Source organism: Hemiscyllium ocellatum, chromosome 31 (assembly GCF_020745735.1).
Source record: "Hemiscyllium ocellatum isolate sHemOce1 chromosome 31, sHemOce1.pat.X.cur, whole genome shotgun sequence".
In the NCBI taxonomy this organism is placed as follows: Eukaryota; Metazoa; Chordata; class Chondrichthyes; order Orectolobiformes; family Hemiscylliidae; genus Hemiscyllium; species Hemiscyllium ocellatum.
In genome coordinates, this window is record NC_083431.1 from 34,940,879 (window position 1) to 34,966,757 (window position 25,879).

At 42.9% G+C, this 25,879-nt stretch overlaps 1 protein-coding gene across 7 annotated transcripts in view; it reads left to right on the forward strand.

Annotated features, from left to right (window-relative positions):
• Window positions 1-25,879, forward strand: part of LOC132830300 (peripheral-type benzodiazepine receptor-associated protein 1-like) — a 299,306-nt gene that overhangs the window by 125,183 nt on the left and 148,244 nt on the right. For all 7 annotated transcript variants that reach the window (XM_060847882.1, XM_060847879.1, XM_060847886.1 and 4 more), the window contains exons 2-4: window positions 3,159-3,266; window positions 3,787-3,915; window positions 17,440-17,616. In XM_060847882.1, coding sequence (XP_060703865.1) covers window positions 3,159-3,266; window positions 3,787-3,915; window positions 17,440-17,616 — 414 coding nt within the window. The remainder of the gene's footprint in view (window positions 1-3,158; window positions 3,267-3,786; window positions 3,916-17,439; window positions 17,617-25,879) is intronic.

The following is a 25,879-nucleotide window of genomic DNA, read 5'->3' on the forward strand; positions in this document are numbered from 1 at the left end:
TTCAGTCTTTCAGTGTAAGGTGATCCCGCCATTAACGATGTGTGACAAAGCTGCTCCTTTAACAAGGTTATGCTGTCCTTAGTTTTTTTCAGAAAGGGTGTAAATGACACATGCTCCGAAAAGTCTGAGTTTGGATGGATCTTAGGGCCAGATTGTTTACAGCTAACAGATACTGCATCTGGCAGAAGGCTTTGAAGTAAAAAAAAACACTTGCATAATGAAAGGGGAATGGCCGGTTCTCCAAACTCAGCTACCCTCTGGTTTGGGTTTAATGCAGGTGTGTGTGTGTGTGTGTGTGTGTGTGTGTGTGTGTGTGTATGAGAAGAAAGCCTGCTGGACTTTCCCTCTCTCTCTGACTTAGCTACTTTTCAAACTTGTTTGATCTTTCCTTTTATGCCAAGGGGCATTTATGGGCATTGTTGCATGTATTTTGGAACAGCATCTTTAAGTTGGGATAGTCTGTTGGTTTTCGGATAGGATAAGTTATTTGGTAATCTGTTTTCTGTTGTTTGTGTTTCATTCAGTAATCTTGTAAATGAATTCTGTTTTGTTTAAAACTAAGTTGTTTGACCAGCTGATTCTTTCCTGGAATATCCACTGTACATTTGCTTAAATCAAATCGCAAAGTTTGGATCTGGGCTACCTTCTTGACATGTTTTGAGGGATCTGTCCTGGTCCATAACAAATGGGTAATAGGGATATTATAAATAATTTAAATTAATATGTTGCATCAGTCTTCATGTTGGAGTACACTATAAACATCCCAAAGATAACAGATTATCATGGTGCTCATGGGAGGAAAACTCTTATAACAGTTTCTATCATAAGGAACAAAGTAATGGATGATCTGATAATCTCTATCCAAGAATCTTGAAGGAAATAATTGCAGAGATAATTGGAGGCATTTACTGACATATTCAAGAGCCCACTGGATTCTGGGAGGGTCCAGCAGATTGGAAAATTGCTAAGGTGACATCCCTATTCAAGAAGGGAGGGAGACAGACAGCAAGAAACTATTGGACAGTCAGCCTAGCACCTATTGTTGGAAAATGCTAGAGTCCATTATTGAGGGGAAATAGCAGGGCATTTACAAAAGCATAACTTGACCAGAATAGTTCAGAGTATAGTGAAAGGGTAAGCATGTTTGACAAATTTGCAAGAGTTCTTTGAGGATATAACAGGCAGAGTTGATAGAGGGGAACTGATAGTAAAGGTATATTTGGATTTCTAGGAGGCATTTGATATGAGCTTATGGTATTGGGATTAATGTATTCACTTAGGTTGAGGATTGGTTAAAGCACAGAAGACAAAGAATCAAGATTAATAGATCTTTTTCAGGTTGGAAAGATGTAGCTAGTGGAGTGCACAAGAATCAGTCCTAGCCCTCAATCATTCACTGTCTATATTAATAACTTTGAGGAAGGGAGAGAGTGTAATGCATCCAAATTTGCTGATGATACACAGAGAGGTAGAAAACATAAGTGCATTAAGTATCTGTGTGGAGATCTAGATAGACTGAATGGGCAAAAAAATTGGCAGGTGGTGTTTAATGTAGGAAATGTGAGATCATGCACTTTGGGGAAAGGAATCTAAAAGCAATCTATTATTTAAATGGAGATAGATATCAGAAAATGCAGTGCAGAGGTGTTCCTGTGTATGAAACACCAATAATTGGCATGCAGTTGCAGCAAGTAATCAAGAAGGCAAATGGACCTTTGACTTTTATTACTATGTGGCTGGATTTAACAAAGGAGTGAGACTTGTTACAGCTGCACAGTTTAAGACAATGTGTATTGGCATTGGAGGCAGTTTAAAAGAGAGAGTCACAAAGCTGATTCCTGGGGTTTAGAGGTTAACTCATTAAAAACAGCTCAACAGGTTAGGCCTTTATTTATTAGAATTTAGAAAAATGAAAGGTGATCTTGTTGAAACATACAAGGTTTTGAGGGAGCTTGATAGGGTCAATGTTCAGATGTTTGCACTAGTGGGGGAATCTCAAACAATTGGATATACTTACAGAATAAGGAGACACTCATTTAAAACTGTGATGTGAATATGTTTCTTCTCCCAGAGGATACTGAATGTCTGGAATTCTGTTCCTGGCAAAACTGTGCAGACTAGACCATTTAAAGTTATTAAGGAGGTAGGTAGATTTTGGAAATATCCGGGATATCAGGGCTATGAGCAGCCAGTACAAGAGAGGAGTTGAGGCCTGGGACAGATTTTACTTAATGCTGAGGCAGGCTTGAGAGGCTAAATGGCCTACCCTTATTACTTACATTGTTATCAACGTAGGTGATGATCAAGAGAGATTGACTGACTATCATGAAGAAATCTATGGACATAGCAAAAGAGGAAATAAGATCATGGATTACATTAGTAGCAGATTAAAATACAATTCTAAAGAAGTTGTGTTGTATTGCTTCTCATCTGGAGAGTGGGTGTCATTCTGATTATAAACTTATGGAAAGATGTTATTCCATCACAGGTGCTGATGAATGGTTCTGAGTGTCAGGAATCCAAGTATTGCATCATGATTAAGGATGTTTCTTTATTCTTTGGAGAGTCCCTGAGTAAGTGGTTTTACTCTTTCGCTCGAGGATAGCTAATCCAGAAATATTGTTCTCAATTTGGTGATGTAATTTTTTAGAAGAGGGAGAAAGGGCAGAACTATTTCACCCAATATAGAAATGTGGAATCCAATTCTGAAGAAATCAGTATGGAAGTAAGTAATACACGTGTTTCACATATTTTTCTGGAGAAAGTAGGGAGTGATGTGATAGAAGGGGAAAAAAATGGAGCTAATATTAACTAAAGGTAAATGACCTTGATGAACAAATGGCTTTTGCCAGGTTGCTAAATGGTTTGCTGTAAACTGGTTAGGAGCTCAGTATGAGAAGGATTGTAGCAGTGTACTCTAAGTCATGCAATTAAAATAAAAGGCTTTGTAAATCAAACACAAGAGATGAATTGTTCCTTTGTCATGTCACATATAGTTCCAGTATTCATGTCCACATCACTCAGTATTCATGTACTATATGTTCCAAAATGGATGGTTTACTAAAAACTGTAGCAGCCTTTTAAATCAGTAAGGTTATCTTTGGCTTTACAGGAATCTGTTTCCGTTGAAGTGCCCTTTTTTTTTGTTTTGTTTGCAGAATGGTACCAGTTATGGATCACTGGTGAGACGCAACACAGAACTGCTAAAAGCTGTCAAGGAGTTGGAGCACACATGCATAACACTTAGAGAGGAAAATACTTTATTGGTAAGAACAGTGTGTTCATTTTATATTTCATTTAGTATTGTGGTCACTTCATTTATCCCCTTCGCCTTATGTCTTGAGTAACTTATCATATACCTTTGTTTTCTCAATCTTGCATTCTACTTTTCAACCTATCTTTTCTATATCTCTCTCCCGTTCTCTTTTGACATTATCCTCTCCACTCTCTACACATTTAATATTCTGTTCTTCTCTCACCCCTCTACTCTGTCCATTCTTCCTGTCTGTCTTGGTGGTCTCCTTCTTCTGAGTACTCTTTTTCATGTCTCTTTGTCTTCATTTCTGAACCTGGATTCAGTGCCAGTGTGATACTGCATAGGTTTCTATTAATGCCACTGTTCAATCTGTTGTCATTTGCACATGTTTATCAGGTTAGGAGTACCTCCTGTTGGCTGCTTGTGTGTCAGAGCATGAGAAGCAATCCTCAGTTATGATTGCTTTCTACCTGCAACTGTGAGGATCACAGGGTAGCAAGCAAGTGTTTAAAATGTGTTTCTTTGTTCAGCGGAAGAGCAGCTCTCCCGAGACAGAGGAGAAAGTAAAGCGACTAAAACGGAAGAATGCGGAGCTGGCCAACATTGCCAAGCGGTTAGAAGAGAGAGCCAGGAAACTGCAAGAAGCCAACCTCCGAGTGGTGAGTCTGTCTCCGTGATCCTGAGCAACTTAATGTTAGATCATACTAAAACCACACATTAAACCAATTGTTCATTTCCTTTTTTTTGCAATTCCTACTACCTTTGAACTGTGTAATCTTACAGTATAAGATTTATCATCATCCAAAAGTACTGACGGCCTTTAGAACTCCACTCCTCCACTGGCAAACATAAAATCCCTCATTTCAATTCTTATTTGTCTGTATCTCACTGGGTGTCCTGTGATGAACGTAGATCCTACTCAATGCTGAAAGCTTCTTTTAAAAATACGGGATTTGCAGCTTTACTGGAGAATGTTCAATGCTGTCATTTCATTCTATTCTGTTGTTTTCACTGAGGAGAGAAACTGAAAAATTATAAATCCCACAGCCAAGTGGGTATAAGAAAGAAAAGAAAGGGAAGAGAAAGAGAACAGAAAGAAAAAAAATGCTGCAACTGAAGAATAATTCAATTTGGTTTTTTGCTCATTCTTTTTCAGTACCGTGTTGAAAGGTTATAAAGTTGATTTTCACAACTTTACAAATGGAACCTGCTTTCTCTGAAATAAAAAATTGACAATATTAAGACTGCAAACAAGTCAGTCAGTACGTGTAAAGAGCAAAGAGGCATATAATTAGGCCATATGACTGGATCAGATTTCTAAAATTCTCAGCTTTGATTTTGCCCTGTTTGCACTGCTTGTTGCAATTTAGTGAAATTATGCAAGACAAAGCTCATTGTGTGTACTCAAACACGTGGACCAAACACTGCTAACTGACTACAAGCTTTTCTTCCATTCTCCTTCTATTCAGCAGGGAAGATCAATTGATCAACATGACTATGTGCAATTGTAGCTCAGAGCAGCTGTGTCAGCAGGAATAAGGCAACAAACATAGATTTAAGCTTCTGATAGGTTGGGCACAGCTGGACGCTTTTAATAGGGTTCATGTTTATGCTGCACTTGGATGGTTGAGTGTTCAGTTACCAACTGAAAGCTCACCCCTCAGGCTTCCCATGGCCACTGAAAAGGTTGTGGCTGTAAACTATCAAGTACTGGGTGGAAATGAGCAGCTCGTTCTCTGATCCCTTTCTTCTGTAATCCTTATAACTCACTTCTGACTGATCCTTTTATTTCTTTTTCCTTGACTGCTTTCCTGATCATTTTCTATAAGATATCTTGATCTGTAATTTAAAGCTATTTTGTAAGTAGAGGTGGTACAGGGTTCATTGACTTATGCAACCTAAAAGTATTTCCTTATACCTCAGATATATTTCTTCAGCACTGAGTACAGAATTTTTACTTGCATGGGTGAGGGCTGGTGCTGGTGAGTAAATGAGAGAAAACGTTAAAACATATTAGTAACCTGAGGTGATCCTGCTCACAAATATTTGGTGTTTGTTGGAAAGTGTATGGAAACCTTTGTCATCGATGGGTGTGATGTTTAAATGTGTGAAAAGGTGATTGAAAGCACATTTAGCTCTGCATTTTGCCAGTAGAATTTTTTTGAGCTGTCTAAATCTTTTCCAGCAACACATTTTCAGCTCTGATCTGCAGCATCTGCAGACCTCACTTTCTCCTTAAATCTCACCAGGGTCAACAAGATGAGAGTACAGAAGGATTGTCAAGGCTTGGAAATTGTCAAACTGCAAAGATTTTTAACGCTGAAATGGGACATTATTTTCCTTGCCTCGCTGAAAGATATTTGCTCAGAGGATGTATACTCTGATCATATTTTCACTGCTCTTTGAGGTGATATCCAACATTTTGGAGATCATTTCAGCTATCTCAGATTTCACCCCTCTTGATCTGCACTTCTCCCCTGCAAGTCTTTACTGCAGCACAGGGGCAGGAGCATCAGCAGCTGCTTTCTCCCCAACTCCCTGACACTCCTCAGGACAGACGGGATGAGATCAAATCTCCAGTTTGCAGGAGGAGATATCCCCACCACAGGATATGCAGACAGAAGATTGACTTTCTTGACATGCCTCAGCAACACTGTCCCAGGAGGATTCGACTTTCCCAGCAGATTGTTGCTGAAATAAGGAGCCTCCTGGGACAAGACCTTCCTCCACGTGGGCCAGCTAGGCACCACAGGCCTGACTTCCTTTGCCTCCGGCTCCTTTCAGGAATCTGCTGGTGACTATAGCAGGATTTCATAATCTGCTACACATAACTGGATGTGTTAGGTGACCAAGACTGCTGATTACATCACTTTACAGCTCATGAGACCAATTAGATGGAGAGGATGACTGATTTGCTGCAGTGCCTGGATTTCGAAAGGCTCATGAAATACGCCCTTGCAGTTAAGGTCCCTTTAGATCAAACCGTCACACTCATTAATCAAAATAGATTGCACTCCTCCGGATTTTCTCCAGGTGCTCTCTTCTCCTGCCACAGTCTGAAATGTGTAGGCTAGGTGGATTGGCCATGCTAAATTATCCATTGTGTCCAGGGGTGTGCATGTTACGTGGATTGGCCATGGGAAATGCAGGGTTACAGGGATATAGTAGGGGAAGAATCTAGGTGGGATGCTCTTCGGAGTGTCGATGTGGACTTGATGGGCCAAATGGCCTGTTTCCACACTGTAGGGATTCTATGTTTCTATGATCATGTGCAGTTGATATGTGACCATTTGAACATTGATTCATATTTGTGCTGGATACGCTGGAGGTTGCCTAACCAGTCACATCTCTGACACAGCTTCATATTTCCACATGGTTCCAGACTAAGTTACTTTTTTTGGGTGGGCGGGGAGAGGGCGCGGCTAGGATGTGAGATGTCTAATGACACCTGTCAGCCACTCTACCACTGATGTAGAGGGAAGTTACAACTGCAGCTACATGAATCCAGAAGGTTAGTAGAACAACCAATTGGATTATTGAAGATGTGATTTGTAGTGGTGGTAATGAGCTCAATCTGGTGGACATCATAGAATATGAGCTCCTTGATTGGGGGTGTTAATCTTGTCCAATCAGGGAGCCCTGGCTGACAGATATTAACAGGAGTGTCCCTGCCCCTTTTCCGCGGTTATGTTAGAGCCTGGGTGTCCTTGGAGAAGGAGCACGCGATGTCCACCAACACCATGGAGTTGTTCAGGGAGAGGTGGGCGCCACAGGGAGTGGAGTGCATTATTTCCCCCTCCAACTCTATTTTGATTTAGTCCCTGCCCTCCCCTTTACTGTTTGATCACACAGCATTGTCCTTTGATATGAAGAGCACTGCTTGTCATTGGCCACCCGGCTTCCTGGTGGTGGAAATTGAATAAAAATTCGTGCACTTAGTGTCTCTAACTGTGCCTCACACCTGCACGCACACACCATGGGTGCTGGGGAAAAAATAAGCACTACCGCCTGGGGTTAAAAAAAAATTAACAGGAATGTCCCAACCAATCAGTTTTTGAAAAAATATTCATAAAGCTGGAAGTTATTTGGAATTGTTCATGCATCAAGCACTGGTATCTGGGCTGAGGGTTGGTGAGAGGTCAGTGTTGCTATTTAATGGGTATACTAAAAACAACAATGGTTGATTACTGAATCTTCACTGCACCCTGGCCACTCCTGGTTTGTACTGAATGCAGTTCCTGTCTAGTTTTGTTGAATTTTTCTTGTGTTCTTCAAAGAGTTGTTTATAGTGTTCTGAGCCCTGACGACTTAATCCTTGCCCTCCCCTTCACTGTTTGATCACACAGCATTGCCCTTTTGTGAAGGGCACTGCTTGTCACTGGCCACTCTGGTGTATTCCTATCTTCCTGGTGGTGGAAATTGAATAAAGATTCGTACACCTTGTGTCTCTCACTGCGTCTCACATCTGCACACACACAATATGGGTGCTGGGGAAAAAATAAGCACTACCACAGTTAGGCGGTAGTGTGGGGGTTAGCAGTAAAAAAAAAAGAAAAAAAACAGGAAAAAAAATTAACAGGAGTGTCAGACATTCTGTATACTCTGGGAGCTGGCTCCGAGGAAGCTGGATCAGTGTCAGGGACTCTCCACGCGTAAATACAGGGGGACTTAGTGACAGGAAACCGACTTCTATGGAATTATTTAATGATTCAGACGGAGATGGATCTGAGGGGCCCCCTTTGGAATGCATTAGCAGGGACTTCAGAATGGTGATGGTCTTCTGAGATTTACAAAGGAAAGCACTGCAGAGAGGACTGAGCTAAGATAACAGGTGAGAAAGGTTTGCATCTTGGAAAAGGAGGACGAGTGAGGTCACCATGGTCTCCGCAGCCAGTCACGTAGTTACTAGAGAACTCCATAATGGACGAACATTGATTGAGTTCAGATGACATGAGAGTGAGAATCCATATGGTGTACAGGTACTGAGCCACCACACCCCAAACTCACCAACACCTCCCCACCAGCTCACAGTCTCCATAGTCCCATAATTACTCCATCTCATTGACACATTTCACTCAGCTTCTACATTGGTCATAGCAATTTCCTGAAGGTTTATGGCCATTTAGCAATAAAAGGTGACAGTGGAAGCTCGAAGCTAAATTTCTTTGACATTTTCAAAAACATTCACATGTGACATTGTTATAAACATGTGAGTACCCATATTAAATTTAAGAAATCCTGCGTTTCCACATGGTCCTACTCTTGTAACCTCAGTGGAATAAGAGATAAGCTGCTAGTTCCCTAGCTCTTACTCTGAGTAGCCAATGACAGTCATCCTTTGCATTTTGAGGCCTGTGAAGGACACAACAGCCACAGAATTAAAGAAAAGTTACAACACAGAAGAAGACCGTTGACCCCTCACATCCAGGCTGGCTGAATAAACTAGCTGCACATTCTAATCCCACTTAACAGCAGGGGGTCTGTAGCTTGGCAGCTTAAGGTGTTTTGCTGCAGACACAGGTTCTGAAGATTGCTCCATCCACATCTGTGTAAAGGCACTGGGACAAAAGATTAAATGTGAGAGAGTGCAAGGAAATATCTGAGAAGCGTAAGTTTTTTGGCTAGAGTTCCCATTTCCACATGTTCTTTCTCTATCTTCCATCTCATGGCCCATCCACAATTCCTTACTGGTCAAGAACCATAAAGCAATTTCCTGCTCTTCAGAGAGGCCTATCCTTGAGAAAGTGGCAGACTGAGTGTGCAGGCCGTTAATGAGGATGTACAAACACTTAATTGTTTACAGTGTCTGCCTCTGTTTTTCTTGAAAGTGAACATTGGTGCAAGGCCCTGAGATGTACTGGTATTCATGCGAGCCAGAATGAATAATGATATTCCTGCAAGCCAGAAGGAGCTTAGCTTACACCTTCCTGGAGATTATCTCAGTGCAGCAAGGTAGCTTCGACAGTGTTAGATAGGTTGGATGTGGTGATGTGTCATTGCCAGGTGTGATGCTCTGCTTTCTCTTTATTGATGTCCAAACACTAAGCTGTCAAAGTAAGTCTGTCAGCAGTCTGATATTAAAAGAGGCAAGTGACTAAAAGTACTCATTTCTCAGTGAGCTAGCCGCTGGTGTGGGAGGTTTTGCAATGTTCGAATCTGGTTAGTGTTTCCAACCCTCCAGCACTGCTCTACAGTCTCCAGGAATTAAAATATAACCTCCTCAAACTATTGCAAGCAATTGTGAAGAATAATCACTGGGACCTTAAAATAATTGTACATCATTAATTTCCTTCAAACAACTTTTGTTTATGCAAATTTTCTGAAGATGAGAAGAAAGCTTTATGACTGCATAGGCAGTTGGAAGCAGCTACTTCTGTGTTAAGTTCTCTATGAATATTTTTAATCAGAGTTGTAAACCTTGAGTCTGATATATTTACTTGCATTGTGATTGCTACAGAAAGATGTGAATGAGTAACATCCACTTACTCGGTACACAGAATGCTGGGGATTTTTTTTTATCTTATTCACAATTAAGTTTAGTAAAACATTGCAAAAGATACATTAATCATGTATCCAAAGAGATGCGACAGAAAGCATCCCTGTTGATGTGACACAATGCTTCTTGTACATTTACTGATAAGCTGAAAAAGCTTTCAGTATTTCTGTCTTTTCACAGCTGTGTTTCTTTGTAATTGCATGTGATTTATGCAATTTGCCAATGGTGCCGAATATCCAAATATCCCATTTCACGCAAACAATTGCAAGGTTCTGAATCGTATTTGGATTAAATTTTCTGCTTCAAGATCACAGCTGACTTGTCAAATATGACAAAGTGTAAACGCAATGTTAAAATCCCAAGACATCTTTCTACATCGCAGTACAACTTAAAACTTGATGGGCAACAAGTTCTTGCAGTTGCATTCTGCCACAGCTTACAGCCAACAATGTTTCCAGCATCTGCAGTTCTTTGTTTTCTCTTTGAAAGGATGGTTCTGCTGTCTGCAATACTGGAAGGTTGGCTTTCACCCTGTGGTGAACAAAAAAAATGAAAGACTGGTGTGTACTGCATTGAGGGAAGAGATAAAGACACCAGACCATACTTCGAAATCCATTGTTTTAAGGGAATAGTTTGATTGTCATGTGACCTTGATAGTTTTACCTGTGACGATGTAACTGAAAACAAGAGAAGCAAGGTTGGATCCCAATCTGATCAGTGGTCCAAATATCATTACTGTCGTCAGTTACAAACATGTTTCTGTTTGTGTCCTCCACTTTCAAGCATTGTTTATGTCACTGAAATACTTTTTGAGTACTCTAAAATCAAATAATTTCCAATGTTATCAAGTCAGGACAATCCAAAATGACACTCAGTTAAAGGCACGTGCAACTTTGCCAGGATTGGTTTATATCTCTTTCCAGATTCAAGGAATGCTGCTTTTAGTTCAAATGCCCTATGCTTAAAATCTACACCAAACATCACTTAGGGTTGGCACAAATTTTTGCTTGGTAAAAATGAGTACTGCCCATTCTGGAGATCAGCATCAAGGTTAGAGTGGTACTGGAAAAGCACAGTAGGTCAGGCAGCATCCGAACTCAACTCTAATCTTGACACATTTTTGTTCTTCTATTTGTGCAGATTGACATATTTAGTCATTGTGTAGATATACAATACAAGCAAATAATTAAATATCAGCAGCTGCAATAATTAATCAAGTGAACTTCGGTTATGATTATTAGATTAGATTACTTATAGTGTGGAAACAGGCCCTTCGGCCCAACAAGTCTACACCGACCCGCCGAAGCATAACCCATCCAGACCCATTCTGTATTTAACATGACACCTACCCTTTTCCTCTGGAATTGAATTTATGAATTCTACCACATGTTTAATCAAACACTAAAGAGAAGAGCCATGGAAATGACTTCCCATCAAAACAATCAGTGCCTTTTGCTTTCCATACATTCTTTTACAAGCCCAGTACTTTTTAAAAATTTATTTATGAGATGAGGGTGTTACTGGCTATACCACCATTTATTGCCCATCCTTAATTACCCAGAGGACAGTTAAGAGTCATCCAGATTTTCTGTGGGTCTGGAATCACAGATAGTCCGAAAACAAGTAAGGATGGCAGGTTCCCTCCCTACAGGACAATAGTGAACCAGATGGATGTTCTCTGACAGTTGACCATGGTTTCATGGTCATCATTAGACTCTCAATTCCAGATTTTTATTGAATTCAAATTCTACCATCTACTATGGCAGGATTTGAACCCCGCTCCACAGAACATTGTCTAGACCTCTGGTTTAATACTTTAACAATAATACTGTTAGGTCATTACCTCTCCTACTCCTCATTGAAGAATCACAGGTAGAAATGTCAAGTAGAAAATACATACATTCTAAAATAATAATTTTTAAAGGTTTGTTGAGCCTGTACATTCACTCATCCAGTTTGTGTAATCGTTAACTTCAACATCTGAACTTGTGCCTGGATGTTGCTTGTAGAACCATTGCCACTTTGGAAGCTGTTGACAGTATTGTGTACCTCTACTGTACTCATCATCAGTATTCCATATATCTACCTGAACAACTGTCTGATAGATCACACATTACTTGGAGTCAGTATATAATCTGCCTACACAACCATCAGACAAGTGGATCAGACTATACATGGAGCTGGTATGTGGTGTACCTACTCTAACATTTGGCAAATGCATCTGATTAAGGTAACGTGACAGATCAGAGCCGTGACAATATTGTCTCCGAGGCAAGCAGCTTTTGCAGACTTCGCACTTTTGTGTGATGTACAAATATTGCCGCCAAGCATTGCACCTAGTTTCGAATTTTAATTGTGTTAAAACTCCTAATGGTATGAACATATTCAAGTTTTATTCTTAGATGTTAAAAGCATTTCGGTGCACTCAGCTGTACTAAAATTTATTTTTCTCGTGGATAAGACACTTTCCTTTTTTAATATTTATGAGGATTTAAACGACAATGTCTCTGACACATGGAGCTAAGTCTGCTCACTGTCTTATAAAAATCTCCTAGGTTAAAAGGTTCAAGATGTCAACAAAGCAAATTTGATGATGCAAAGTTACTAGTCACAAGAACTTACCTAGTCTTGATCACTACACGATAATACTCTGTTTGATTTTTGGCTGAAGGCTTAAATTATCATTCCTTCCCAATGTTCAGGTGATACTGTAAGAATTCACATGTAGTGAATATGTATCTACAGTCTGTATTTCACATATTAATGAACTGCTTCCCCAGTAGTTTTGTGCTACAGCATACAACCCAGGTGGACCAATGGGTCTCATTTTTTTATTCTTAGTTGGTAATGAATTAACTGATTTCATGGGCAGCTCTTATGGACTATAAGAAGACTCATTATCCTGGAATAGAGAAGGTGGTTGAGAGTCAGGGCAGCTGATAAAGAAGGTCAGGAGTGGTCCTGGGTGAGGGCCAGCCAGAGGAGTGGTTGGGAGATGAAAGCCGCCTGGAGAAAGTGAAAGGAATGGCAAAAGGTGAAGCCAGACGAGGAGAAGATATGTGGGAAAGCTAGATGAGCATTGGGAGTTAAAGCTAGATACAGAAGCAAGCCCACATGAGAGTTAGAGGATCAGTGTGAGTTAAAGGAGGCATTGGAGTGGACCTGTAGGAGAAACAGTGCAAGCTCAGGGGTGCGCTTGTATAAGGTTCATGACCCAGAGGTTAAAAATCAACAAAAGAAAATGAGGGGGTGCTCTGACCTGGACAATAGGTAGGTCATTGTCTCTTGAGTATTGCTGTTTTAATGTTGTGGCTTAAGACCGGGAGGTGTCTCAAACTCAGAAACTGTAACATATTACTTACTTATCAAGTTAATAAACAAGATAAGCAATTTAATATCGACATTCAGTAAGACATTCATTTATTTCTGTGAAGTTTAGTTATTCTAATATATGGAGAAATAGGAGGGCATCTCAATCCTGTTCAGTTCATGTCTCCTTCCATGTGGGTACTACAGAATTCTTCTTGTCTCCTGGGGCACTGCATTTGTCTCATCAGCTGGAAGCATTTGCACTCCAGGCTTTAGAAGTTGAACAGTAGCTGCAGTGTGGTGCATCCGTGTTACTTTTCAGAGTAGCACATTGCAAGATATGGCCATCCCTCAGCTTAAGCATGTCTAGGCAGGAAGGAAATGGGTGACCACAAGACAATTAAATAGAACCAGGCAGGTAGTAGAGCAGCCCTATGTGTGCATCTCACTGTTAATCAGTTCCGAATGCCAGTGATGGGTATGTCTGTGAGAACAGTTTGAGTCAAGACAGTTTGGGGCTCAGCCATATAGTGGGGTAGGTTAAAAGATGAGGAAACAATAATGATGGAGTACTAAATGGTTTTGGGAATAAGGCATTTCTGCAGTCACGGATGTGAATTCAGAACGGTTTGTTTCCTTGCTGTTGGTGGAGTCAACACTCTGAGTGACTACAGAATATTATGATGGGAGACCGTGAGCAGCCAGAGGCTGTAAAAAGATCAGCTTGAAAGGTCTGAGTCGAATAAATGATGTGGTCTTGTAAATGGATTTTCAGCAATGAACAAAGAGTCTAATCAACAAGATCTCAAAGATAGTAATCTCAGGATTACTCCCTATGCCATGTGCTCTTGAGTATTAAAGTAGGAATGTAGATCAGAATGCATGTCTGGAGAAATGGGGCAGGAAGGACAGCTTTAGATTCTTGGGATTATGGGACTGGTCCTGGAGATATCTGAACCTAGTGGCTGGATAGGCTGCACTTAATTAGAATCAGAACCTATATTCTCACTCATCATTTGCCAGTGTTTTTGAAGACGGCTTAAATTAACTTAGCACGGAACGGAAGCAGTAGCGCATAAATACATCGCATAAAGGTTTGGGCGATACAGATAGCACTACAGTAACAAAATGAGATAACATTATATGGAGTAAGTGATTTACAATAAGATTTGACTTGGGTTTACACTGAAATGTGAAAACATGGATCTTAGTAAATAAAGTTGATGAATGAATTTTGTTAGTAGTTAAGAAGGAAAGTGGAAAAAGACAGCAGAGATGCAAAAAGAGAGTATGAGAGACAAATGGTTGTTAACATGAAAAGAAATACAGAGTTTTCTGTTAGCACATAAGTGGTAAAAGAGTACTCGGGGGTGGTGTTAGGCTGATTAGGGGCCAAAAAATGGTCAATGTATAGAGTTGCAGGATATGGCTGGGGTACTAAATATATACTTTATGTCAGTCTTTGCCAAGAAAGGAGAAACTACCAGGTCATAATGAAATTGAAGTAGTAAGGAAACTGTATGGTCTAAAAGTGGATAAAGAGGAGGTAGAGGCCACAATCTTCCAATGCTCCCTAGATGGAAAGGGGATGCCAGAGAAACGAAAATTTGCAAATATTATACCCTTATTCAAAAAAGGATGTCGAATTCAAAGATGCAGCAACTGCAGACTAATTGGTTATGAGAGAAATTTTAGGGATGATAATCTGGGACAAAATTAACTGTCACTTGGACAAGTGCAGATTAAGTAGGGAAAGCCACCTTGGATTTGTGAAAAGTAAGTCAAGTTTTATTAATTGGGATTGAGGTTTTTGGTAAGGTATCCAAAGTAGTTGATGGAAGTAATGCAGTTGATGTGATGCATAAGAACTGGTAGAAGGTGTTCGATAAAATGTCACACATTAGACTTGTTAGCAAAGTTGAAGCCATGGGGAAAAACCGGACAGAGACAACATAGATATGAAGCTGGCTGAGTGACAGGAAACAAAGAGCATTTAAACAAATTAAAACAGGAAGTTCTGGAAATATATAGCATCTGTGGTGAAAGAAACAATTTTAATGTTTCAAGTGCAATATGATTCTTCTTTGGAATCCAGAGGTGGTGGTGAATAATTGTTCTTGGGACTGGAGGAACACAAACAGTCAGGGACCCCAGGGATCACACTACAGAATTTCTTGATCTTTATCAAAATGAAGAGGGAGCAAGATTTTAGAGGTGTAGAGCATCATGTCAAAGTTTGCCAGTGACACAAAACTTGGAAGGTATTGCAAACTTTAAGGAGTATTATAACGATGCTCAAGGGACTGTGGACAGGTTAATGGAATATGCAGACATATGGCAGGTGAGATTTAGTGCAGAGAAATTTGAAGCAATATATTTAAATTGAAAGAATTAAGAAAGGCACTATAAAATAAAGGATGGAATTCTAAAGGATATGCAAGGACAAAGATAGCTGGTGGTGTATATTGAGAAAATTATTAAAAAGGAATATTAGATCTGGACTTCACAAATAGAAGCATGGAGTACAAAAGCAATGAAGTTCTGGTAAATCTTTATAACACATTACTGAGTCTGAACTGGAGAACTGTGTACAGTCCTGGGCACTGAACTTTAGGAAAGATATGAGGGCATTAAAGATAGCACAGAAAAGTTTAGCAAGGATTTTCCAGGGATAGAGGATTCCACTTGCATAAATAGATTTACTGAGTTCAAATTCTTGTTCTTTGAGCTGAGAAGGTTGAGAAGAAATTGCACGTGTTCAAAATTATGAGAAATCTTTGTAGAGTAAAGAATAAGAAACCGTTCCAAATGGTAGAAACATCGAGAACTAGGAGGCACTGGTTTAAGGCAATTGACCAAAGAAGCAAAGACAACGTGAGGAAGATCCATTTTTGCCGTGAGTGGTGAGCATTTGGAATGTACTTCCTGAGGTGTAATGGAAGCAGAAACGATAAACACTTTCAAAAGGAAATTAGATAAACATTTGAAGGGACAAAAAAATTGAAGATTACTCTTCCCCACAGTTGAGTAGCTTTCTTGCTCTAAGATAGGGTATTCCCACTGACCTTATACTGGTTTGCCTGGTGTACTAGAGTGGGTATCATGTTATATATATCTCCATCTGTTTTTGCTTCCTTCGGGTTTTATGTGTTACTTCTACCAAAATCTTGGTCATGCCTGCAGAAATGTGGTGGGTGCAACCATTTGTATTTGTAAGGGCAAGTCTACAGACAGGTAAGCAAAAATGCATGCGAAGCCTAGGTAAAGGTTAGGGGAGATAACCAAGTGTCTTGTTCATAGAGGTGAATTTAAAAAAAGTAGAAACAAGATGCTGGAAAGAGAGGTTTTGAAAGCAAGTTCAGGAGCCTGAGGTGTCCTATGACGATTCTCCAGTATTGAGCTATTTTGTTTTGTCTAAGCAGCACTGGTGATGAATGGCTATTCCAGTTATCTGGCACATATGCTAAAGTTTATGATGCTTGAATTTATGGGAGAGTTGATGTGGACAGAACCAAACATAATCCTCAGGATAGAAGAAAGTCAAGGTTTCCCAGGGAATGAGGCCATCAAATGCGTGTATAGGAATGATTGACAGTGATTGATAGTTGTAGAGGTAGTGAATAAAATGTCAAGAGCCGGATATTTAAAGCAATGCAGTTGGGGAAAAAAAACTTGGGGAAAGATTTCTTGCCAATGTGGACATAGATAGAGACAGAAAAGGAATGAGGCAACGTTGATAGTTAGGCATTTATGGAAATGACCAGAAATGGCATTGTCAGTGACTGAAGCCATGAGAAGATAGAAAATCAAAGTAATGGTAAGGGATTGGCCATGAATGTGTTTCAGTGAATTCATGTGAGACAAAGTGGTTTTAGGATGTTTGGAGAACAGGACGTTTGGAGGAAGAAGACTAAAGGGATTAAAAACAGAAATTGTTGGAGAAGATCAGTAGGTCTGGCAGCATCTGCGGAGAGAAATCAGAGTTAACGTTTCAGGTCGAGTGACCCTTCCTTAGAGGCTAAAAGGAGTTGAGCTAGAGATTGAGATGAGGTGGAGAGAGCTCAGTTTAGAGGCTGACAATCAATACCTAGGAGAGGAAATCAGAATGGTTACCAATCAGATTTTAAAGGATAGATAACTGGGACAAGAAAGGGAAGACCATGATGCTGGAGAAGTTGCTGGAAAGTCAACGCTTGTCTTAGTGACTCAGACATTCTTCCTTTGGATTGGTTACACTGATGCCCAAGTATAGCCAGATAGGGATTGGTAAGGAATTGACACTCAAAGGTCAGATTTTAATCAAAGTCAGACTATCAGTATGTACTTATTGCTCTTGTTGAAAATTATCCTTAATATCTTACTCTGGTATTTCATTTAGGTGAACTCTCCTGTCCTAGCTAAAGGCTCCAATCTGGAACATTACAAGAAGGCCTTTGCCAGGCAACGTGCCAAAGATCTTTCCGAACATGCTGATATCATCCTTGCCAAGGACAAACAGATTGAGGAACTGAGGCAAGAATGTCGTGATCTTCATGCAAAACTGGGACCATCAAAGGTAAAAAAAAAATTTGTCAGCTTTAGAATATCATCTTATTCTCAAGAGAATTCTTATTGTTCAACAAGATTGTGCAGAGGTTGGAATTACTCATAAAAATATAAGGTGATTATGGCTGATCTTGTACCTACAATGCCTTGAAAATCATAGCTGAGTTTAAAAATGTCTCTATTAAATAATCCATAAGTTCAAATGCATTAGTTATGTTCTGATACTAAAATTGGCCACATGCGGCAGATCTGATCATACACGTGTAGACTTTGCCTTTGTATTTGCTTGTATTACTCACAGTTGCATTGAAGTACACTGAACCTTGTGCAACAACCATCAAGAGTAAGTTCTGTAAATCCCCAAACCATTAACTCATCATAGTAAAGAGCTAAATGATAAGGACTGCAGATTATATGAAACTTCAAGCACAGTTGTACATTCTATACCTTTCAGTAACAGCTTTGAAAAGAATGTCCCATCACCATATGCACAGAGGAAAGTCACAGGAAGGTATCAAGGGATTATGGCAATGGAAAATTAAAATTCACCATTTGTTAGTTCTAAACACTGTTGAATTTATTCACAAAATTCCACAGTCTAATTTGCAGTGTCCTTTGGTTTCTGAAGTTTGGGTGTTGCAGCATGACTATTTTGCAAGTCACTGATGAGTGTATGGTGCTTGCCCTCTGCTGGGCACATTTGCTGTTAAAGGACAGCATTCAAACTGCTCACAGTATTCCACAGAAATAGATCATTCAGTGCAACAGGTTTGTGACAGTGTTTGTGCTTCACACAAGCCTCCTCCTCTCATCTTACTTCATCTCATTTGTTCCTATCCGAATTCCTAATAAATGCATCAGTACTATCCACCTTCAGTTTGACAGCTTGTCAGAAGCACCAGGTGCGGACCTTTCCACCTAGGAGAGAGGCGATCTTTTTCTAGTGACTTGATCATTACGTAGGACCCAGGTTTGAACGGATGAAGTGGCTCAAGGTGGGGTGTGGACATCCCTGCCTTCACCAAATCATGATTAAGGTTAATGACCCAACTGCGGGCTTGGATGTAATCCAGCAGAGCCTCCTGTGTCAGGAGTAGTGCTGTTTCTGTGGAGAGTTTTGGGGGCCTTTTCGCTGTAGGCATGGGTCTTCCCATAAGGACCTCAAACTGTAGTCCAGTTATCTGTCCATGTATTGTGTACAGGGCTATTGGCAAGGCATCTGGTCAGGGCAGATCTGTTTCCTGGGTAATTTTAGTTAGGGTAGTTTTTGGTGTGCCATTCATCTGTTCCACCATTTCTGATGGGGAATGTGCTGTTTCCATGGTATTCCGAGCATTTCGCTAATACCAGTTGTGATGTTCGCTGTAAAGTGGGTCCCCTGTCCGTTGCAATGTTACCGGCATTCCCAATCTGGGAATAACATCTTTCATCAAACATTTAACCACTGTCCTGGTGTCATCCCTTCTAGTTGGGTACGCTTCCACCCACTTAGAAAACATATCGATAATGACCAAAATATATTTAAAGTCTTGTTTCGGGGGTGTGTGGACATTGTTGATTTGTAGATGAGTGAAGGGGTCCCTCAGGAATAGGTAAGTGGTTATACTTGGCAATAGGCTTGCTTGCATTGTTTTGGAGGCAAGTGGCACAGTGTGACAGCAAGGCTTGGGCAGCAGCTACAAATCCTGGCATATACTAAGATTGCCTGACCGGACGTACTACCCCCCTGTTCCCTGTGTGGCCAATGCCGTGGGCTGCTAGGGCCAGTGCACGTAGGTGGGCCTTGGACAGATAATGCAGCCATTGGAATGCTCCAGTAGTTGTAGAGAGGGTGATTGCCTCGCCCTGAGGTGGAACCAGCTATCCCTTTCCACCTCTGGAACAGCTTGTTGAGCTGCTTGTATTGCATCTGTGAGGTATGGGGATTCCGGAGGTTTCCGTATCCTGGGGATGCTAGGATGTTTGCCGTAGGGTTTAAAACAACTTCTCGAGGTGCAGTATCAGCAGAGGCATTTCTGAGGGGTGACAGCATCACTGGCAAAGGTGTGGGCAGCACACTCTATAATAGCCACGGCAGAGGGTAGGAGGATGGCTTTTAGCAGGTTGTCAATTAACTGAGCATGTTGTAATGGCTTCCCTGCTGAAGTTATAATACCCCTCTGTTTCCAGATGGTGCCAAAGTCATGGATGACTCCGAAAGCATACCTGGAGTCCATATAAATGTTGGCTGAACTGCCTTTAGCGACAATACAGGCTCTGATGAGGGCGAGTAGTTCCAGCTTCTGTGGATGTCCCATTGGTAGCGCGGCAGACCTGAGGGTCTCAAAGGGCGTACCCTGGCATATCCCGCCAGTGTCTGTTGGCCTGAGGGTCTGAATGAAGACCTATCTGTAAAGAGGATTAGGTCAGGGTTATCAAGCGGTGTTTCAGAGAGATCAGCGCGTGGGGTGACAACCTGCTGCAAAAGGTCCAAACAATCATGGTGGTCTGCAGAGGCTTCCTGGGTGACAGGAGGAGAAGTGGCGGAGTTTAAGGTAGGGGCGCGCTGAAGGGAGAAGTTGGCCTGGGAGAGCAATGCAATCTCTCAGCCTGTTCTCCGAGTGGTGTGTTGCTGCCGTGTTAAGCACAGGGAGACCGAATGGGGAACCAAAACAGTGCATGGGTAGCCCAGCACAATGCAGGTGGCCTTCTCTACCATTACCGCAGTGACCGCCACAGCTCTCGAACAGGCCAGCATTCCCCTTACAACCGGTGGCAACTGTACAAAATAAAAAGCTATAGGGTGCTGGAGATCTCCATGAACCTGTGTTAAGATGCTGGACGTATATCCCTCTTTCTCAGTCATGTACAGGCAAAATGGCTGTGAATAGTCAAGGATTCCCAGAGCAGGAGCAGAGATTAGCCATTGTTTAGGGTTTGTGAATGCCTGTTCCATCCTAGGCGTCCAGCACACCTTTAGCTGCTTTGGTGAGGATGCCTCACGTGAGGAGCGCATCAATGGCATGGTGATCAGGAATCTACTGCCTGCAATTCTTGATCATCCCCCAGGAAAGCTAGCAGCAGAGACAGTGTGGCGGGCAGGGAGAGCTTGGTAATGGCTGTCACCCGCTCATTAGACAGCGCTCTGAGGCCATGCAAGAGTTCATATCCCAGGTATTGTGTTGTCTCCTGACAGAGTTGCATGTTGTCTTTGTAGACCCTGTGTCCATCCTGTGCTAGGGAGTGGAATAACGCAACAGTATCCGAGTGCATGAATCAATGGAGGTGGAGGCCACTAATAAATTGTCGGCATACTGGAGGAGAGTGCTTTGCCACAGCAAGTGAAGGGTTGTAAGCATCCAGTGTCCTGCAGAGGCATATACCATGGGGCTGTCTGTATACCCTTGAGGAAGCCGGATCCATGTATATTGGTGGCCACCGTAAGTGAAATTGAAGAGGTACTGGCTCTCGGGGGATGATTTGATGGAGAAAAAGGCTGAACAGAAGTCAATTACAGAGAAGCAAGTGTCCTCTGGTGAGAATGGCGTTCATGTCAGGGACCACCAGGGAGCTGGGAACAATAATGGAATTGATTGTCTGTAGGTCCTGAAAACGCCATTTCCCTGGTTTTGGGATAGGCAAGATAGGGGAATTGCAGGGGCGGTTGTAGGCATCAAGATGCCCTGTTTCAAGAGGGAGTCGATGACTGGTTTGATTCCCTGTTATTGCTGGTGACAGTGGGTACTGCCGTATTGATGGCAGGACAGCTCCCTGCTTGAGTGTTACTGTACGAGGTGGGGCAGATAGCACTAGGCCTACATGATTGAAGTGATGTGCACACAGCGAGGCCGGAAGGTTGGTCAGCAGTAGGGGGTCATCTAAGAGGGGGCAGCGGCTGGACTTTGTTTGGTGATGGTGGCCTGCACGATATAGGAGTTCAGCGCACGCAGAACTCGGTCGGTCCTAGTTGGGCAATCTGAACTGACGGGCCACTGGCAGGGTCAAGGGAGAAAAAGTGGAATGGTCGCTATGGAATCATAGCCATGCTATCATGGATCCTAAATCCTTGGGGATCGAGGGGCTCTTGATGAGGCCAGCTCGTGGCAAAACAGTTCAGTCTGCTCTGCACTGAGCTGGACTTCTGCTACAACCCCCTGTGGTCCCACAAAATACAGTCCAGTCAGTGCCAGCGGGGAAGTCAAAGCAAGATGGGAGTCCGCAAGTGCAATGGAAGGTGATCCAGGGTCCTGTGGGCCTGAGGCAGTGCAATGACATTGACAAAGGACATGGCCTGTCAATATCACATGGCAGACGAAGGATACAGCAGGGGATGGAGAGGCTGTCAGGAGGTGGGAAAGGAAGGGGTCAAGGAGGGCATGGACAGGTGTGTGCCAACATGACCAGGTGTAAATGTAGCTGGTAGGAGTAGAGGACTCTGGGCTGCTGAAAATGGCAGCCTGAAGTATGGAATAATGGTGTGTCAGGGATTTCTAATGTGAGACCCTGGGGAGAGCAATGAATGCTAGTGTTTAATTTACAAAGAGTTTGCCGGCCCAGGAGGGCTCCTGCAGAGATTACCGCTGTATCTGGGGCAGTGACCTATGCTAAAGTTGACAGGTTTTGATAGTGGCTGAAGCATGGATACTCCGGAGATGCCCACAGTGAGAACGGTTTGTGAGAGGGAGGTGCAGACAAGTGGGTGGCCCCAGAGTCCACCAAGACTGAAATGAGACACCCTCCACCTCCACGTCCATCATTGGGTTTTCCAACGGGAAGTGGGAGAGGCATATAGAGGCAGCCTGCAGGACCTCCCTCCCACGGCAGCCTGAGGGTTTTCAGGGCCCAGGGAAATGGCTCAGCCACAGTGTAGGCGGCCTGTTGATGCTGCCACTGTGGGGGTGGGGGGGGAATCCAATTTTGTTGTGTCTGCGAGGGCTGGAGGAGGGTGGAAGCATTCAGGTGTTGTTGGCTGGAGCTGCCCAACAATTCTTTGGCCAGTGGCCTCTCTTACTATGGACCCCACAACTGATCTCTAGGTCTGTAACGATTGTGCTGCGTCTGCCTATAATTGCCCCTCCAGTTATCAGGTTGTGAGAGCCAGGGGTACGCTTCCTTCTGGTTCTGCACCTCAAACAGTCCACTCCTGTCTAAACTGGTTAATGGGGCGAGTGTGTCCCCCCACTCTGTTGTCTGCCAAGTCAAATTATGACAAGGGGCACATGTAGGCAGCATGCTATCGACAGGGTCTGAACAGCTAATTTCTCGTTTCCTAGTAAGGGTATGCCTGCTGAGGAGTCCCAGACATCCTTAAAGTGGGTGATACAGTCAGGAACAGTCTGTTTTCTGCAGGCGATGGGTAAGTGCACCCAAGTCAGTCTGTTGCCTTGCAGCTGCTTTAATCACTTCCTGAACAATTCTGTAGAGTCAGCTACTGTGCTCCCGTGCTGCAACCCACGGCTTGATGGGAAACTCGATGGATGGATGAACCGTTGCCCAGTGGCTTCCGTAAGCCAGCTGCAGGAGGGTTTGTACATCCTGCTGCAGGCAATTGTAAATGGCACAAATCTGGGAGAGCCAGTTGTGGAATGCACTAGGGTGCTTTTGCGGGTCTGGGGCGTCCTGCAGCATAGCTCGGACCTCAGTGTGGGTCCAGGACTTACCAAGGCCAGTGGAGCTGGGGGGTGTTGTGCTTTCAGGGTAGAGCTCCACGCCGCGTCAGCGTTGTGGTCTGAGCGGGTTCGGGTGGTGGTGTCAAGTCCGGCTTCTGTAGCTGCCACGTCCTTCTGGGGCTGCATTTGTCAGTGGGTCCGGTTCTGGAGTTTGCAGGGAGACTTTAGGGTAACTGAGGGTTGTACGGCGGTGAGGCAGTGGGCATGGGGTTCAGGGAAATCGTCGTAAAAATAAAAGCAAATTACTGCAGATGCTGGAATCTGAAACCAAAAGAGAAAATGCTGGAAAATCTCAGCAGGTCTGGCAGCATCTGTAAGGAGAGAAAAGAGCTGATATTTCAAGTCTAACTGACCAGCTCTTTTCTCTCTTTACAGATGCTGCCAGGGAAATAGTCGTCTCTGGGGCCTGATGGGGCTCTTTAACGTCAGGGGCTGGTATCCCTTCGTTACTTCATTAAACTTCTCCAGGCACTGCAGCAGATAGGAAGTGTCCCAGGAGGGGTCCCCATGCCTGCCCATCATAGCCGCGGTCCAATAATCAAGTTTATCAATTTTAAAGGATCCCCCATATGGCCAGTTGCCATGGGACCATGTGTAGACATTCCCGCTGAAGGGGATTACATATCTGCTGTCCTCTGTCTCTTTTAAAACTGTGCCTGCCGGTGACTCAGGTGTAAAAAGAGGACCTCCTACCTTGGTCTTGAAACACACGTATTTACCATGGCGCCTTTGTGTTCTCCATGACAAAATCAGTGGCTATGGACCTTTCTCCCCGAGGGAACGGGGCAGATCTGTTCCTGTGTGCAGTCGGTCCTTGCAGAGTCTGGAGTTCCGCACACCCATGTCCTTTAAGTGGCCGAACTGGGAGTGCAAGGCAGGCTGCAGCACTGACTGTCACAGAGATACACAGGTAGGACAGACAGACAGACAGTACAGAACACTAGACAAATGAATAAAGCAGGAGAAAGTGAGATCTGCAGATGCTGGAGTATCAGAGCTGAAAATGTGTTGCTGGAAAAGCGCAGCAGGTCAGGCAGCATCCAAGGAACAGGAAATTCGACGTTTCAGGCATAAGCCCTTCATCAGGAATGAATAAAGCAAGCAGGGATGCCCTTGTCAATTTCCCACGATCTCAGGGCCTTCAAGTTGAGAAATTTAATCGACAGTCTTTCCAATTTTCCGTCTTGCTTGGCACGTGTCTTCTCTGCACACCGGCCCTCCAGCTCAGGTCAGGGTCATGCAAAATAGCCGAACTTTGAGTGAACTTTAGTGGGGGAGAAGTTGTAGGGGCCGCCCTGTTACCGTCTTACCTTGCCATCTGTCCCCTGTCAGGATGAGGCTACTAGTTCGGGTGAAGAAATGCACTCGGTATCATTAGTATTTTGGTTCCCTTCTGCATCTTCCACTCTTTCCCTGAGGCCTGGCCCACTGCGTGAGATCAGAGCCCACCAACCCCGTGTTGTTTAAGATGTAGGTGCAGTCCGTTCCTCTGTATAAGTTTAAGGGTCTGTCGGCTACACCAAACTGTCAGAGAACCATCCAATTACAAGTAGAGCCCACACACAGATCTTGTGAAATTGACACGACTGGCTTATTTCTCATGCTATGGTGGGAAAGAGAAATTGACAGGACTGGTACAAAACAGACACTCTGCACAGTTAAGTCAAGGATCCTCTTCCTCGGGCTAGTTTTTGTAGTGTTACAGTAGTGTACTGTTAATTACAAGACGGTATGAATTCAATGGAAAACAATCGGTTGTCCAGTAGTAGCAATTAGGTAATAATTGAAGCAGGAGGTTCTGGTCCTCTGCTCGAGCAGGTGCTAATGTCCAGTATTCTGGTTTCAATGGGTCTGCAGGGTGATGTGTATTTTCGTCAGGTATCTGGGTGCCACTCAGTCTAGTTAGGGCCTGAGGAGACTGGGGATGGTATTGGGGCTACAAGAGCGGTGATGCTATTGTGAGGTAGGATGTCTGTTATCAGGTCATTTAACGAGTGTATTCCTTCAGTCTGGAAGCTGTTTAGGTAATGTTTTGTTTTGCTGTTTAGTTTCTAAGCAGATCATGGTCAAGTTGAGGTATTATGGATACGCTGTGTTCAGCTAACAACAGGTATGGGTTGTGTGAATAAGTAGTGGGCCGGCAGAACGGTTTATTTTTCTCCCACACTATGTAAAGTACTCAGGAAAGATCTCACCCTCTTCCTCTGGCTCCACATAAACCTTTGAGTGGGCCTACTGTTTCCCTAGTGACCCTCTTGCTGCTAAAGTATGCATTAAATGCCATGGGATTCTCCTTAATCCTGTAGGCCAAGAACATTTCATGGCCCCTTTTTAGCCCTGCCTTCTCTCCATTTGAGTTCCTTCCTACTTTATGTTCTACAAGGACTGTGTGTGTTTTTAGTTGCCTGGATGTTAAGTATGCTTTTTTTTGACTAAGCTGACAATTTCCCCTGTCATTCCTGTCCTTCATTTTTCACAGGAACTTGCCTATCCTGCACACTAATCACCTGATCTTTAAAGACTCCCCCATGTCAGATGTGGAGTTTACCTCAAGCAGGTGCTCCCAATATACATTCCCTGATTCTTGATTAGAGTGGTGCTGGAAAAGCGCAGCCGGTCAGGCCA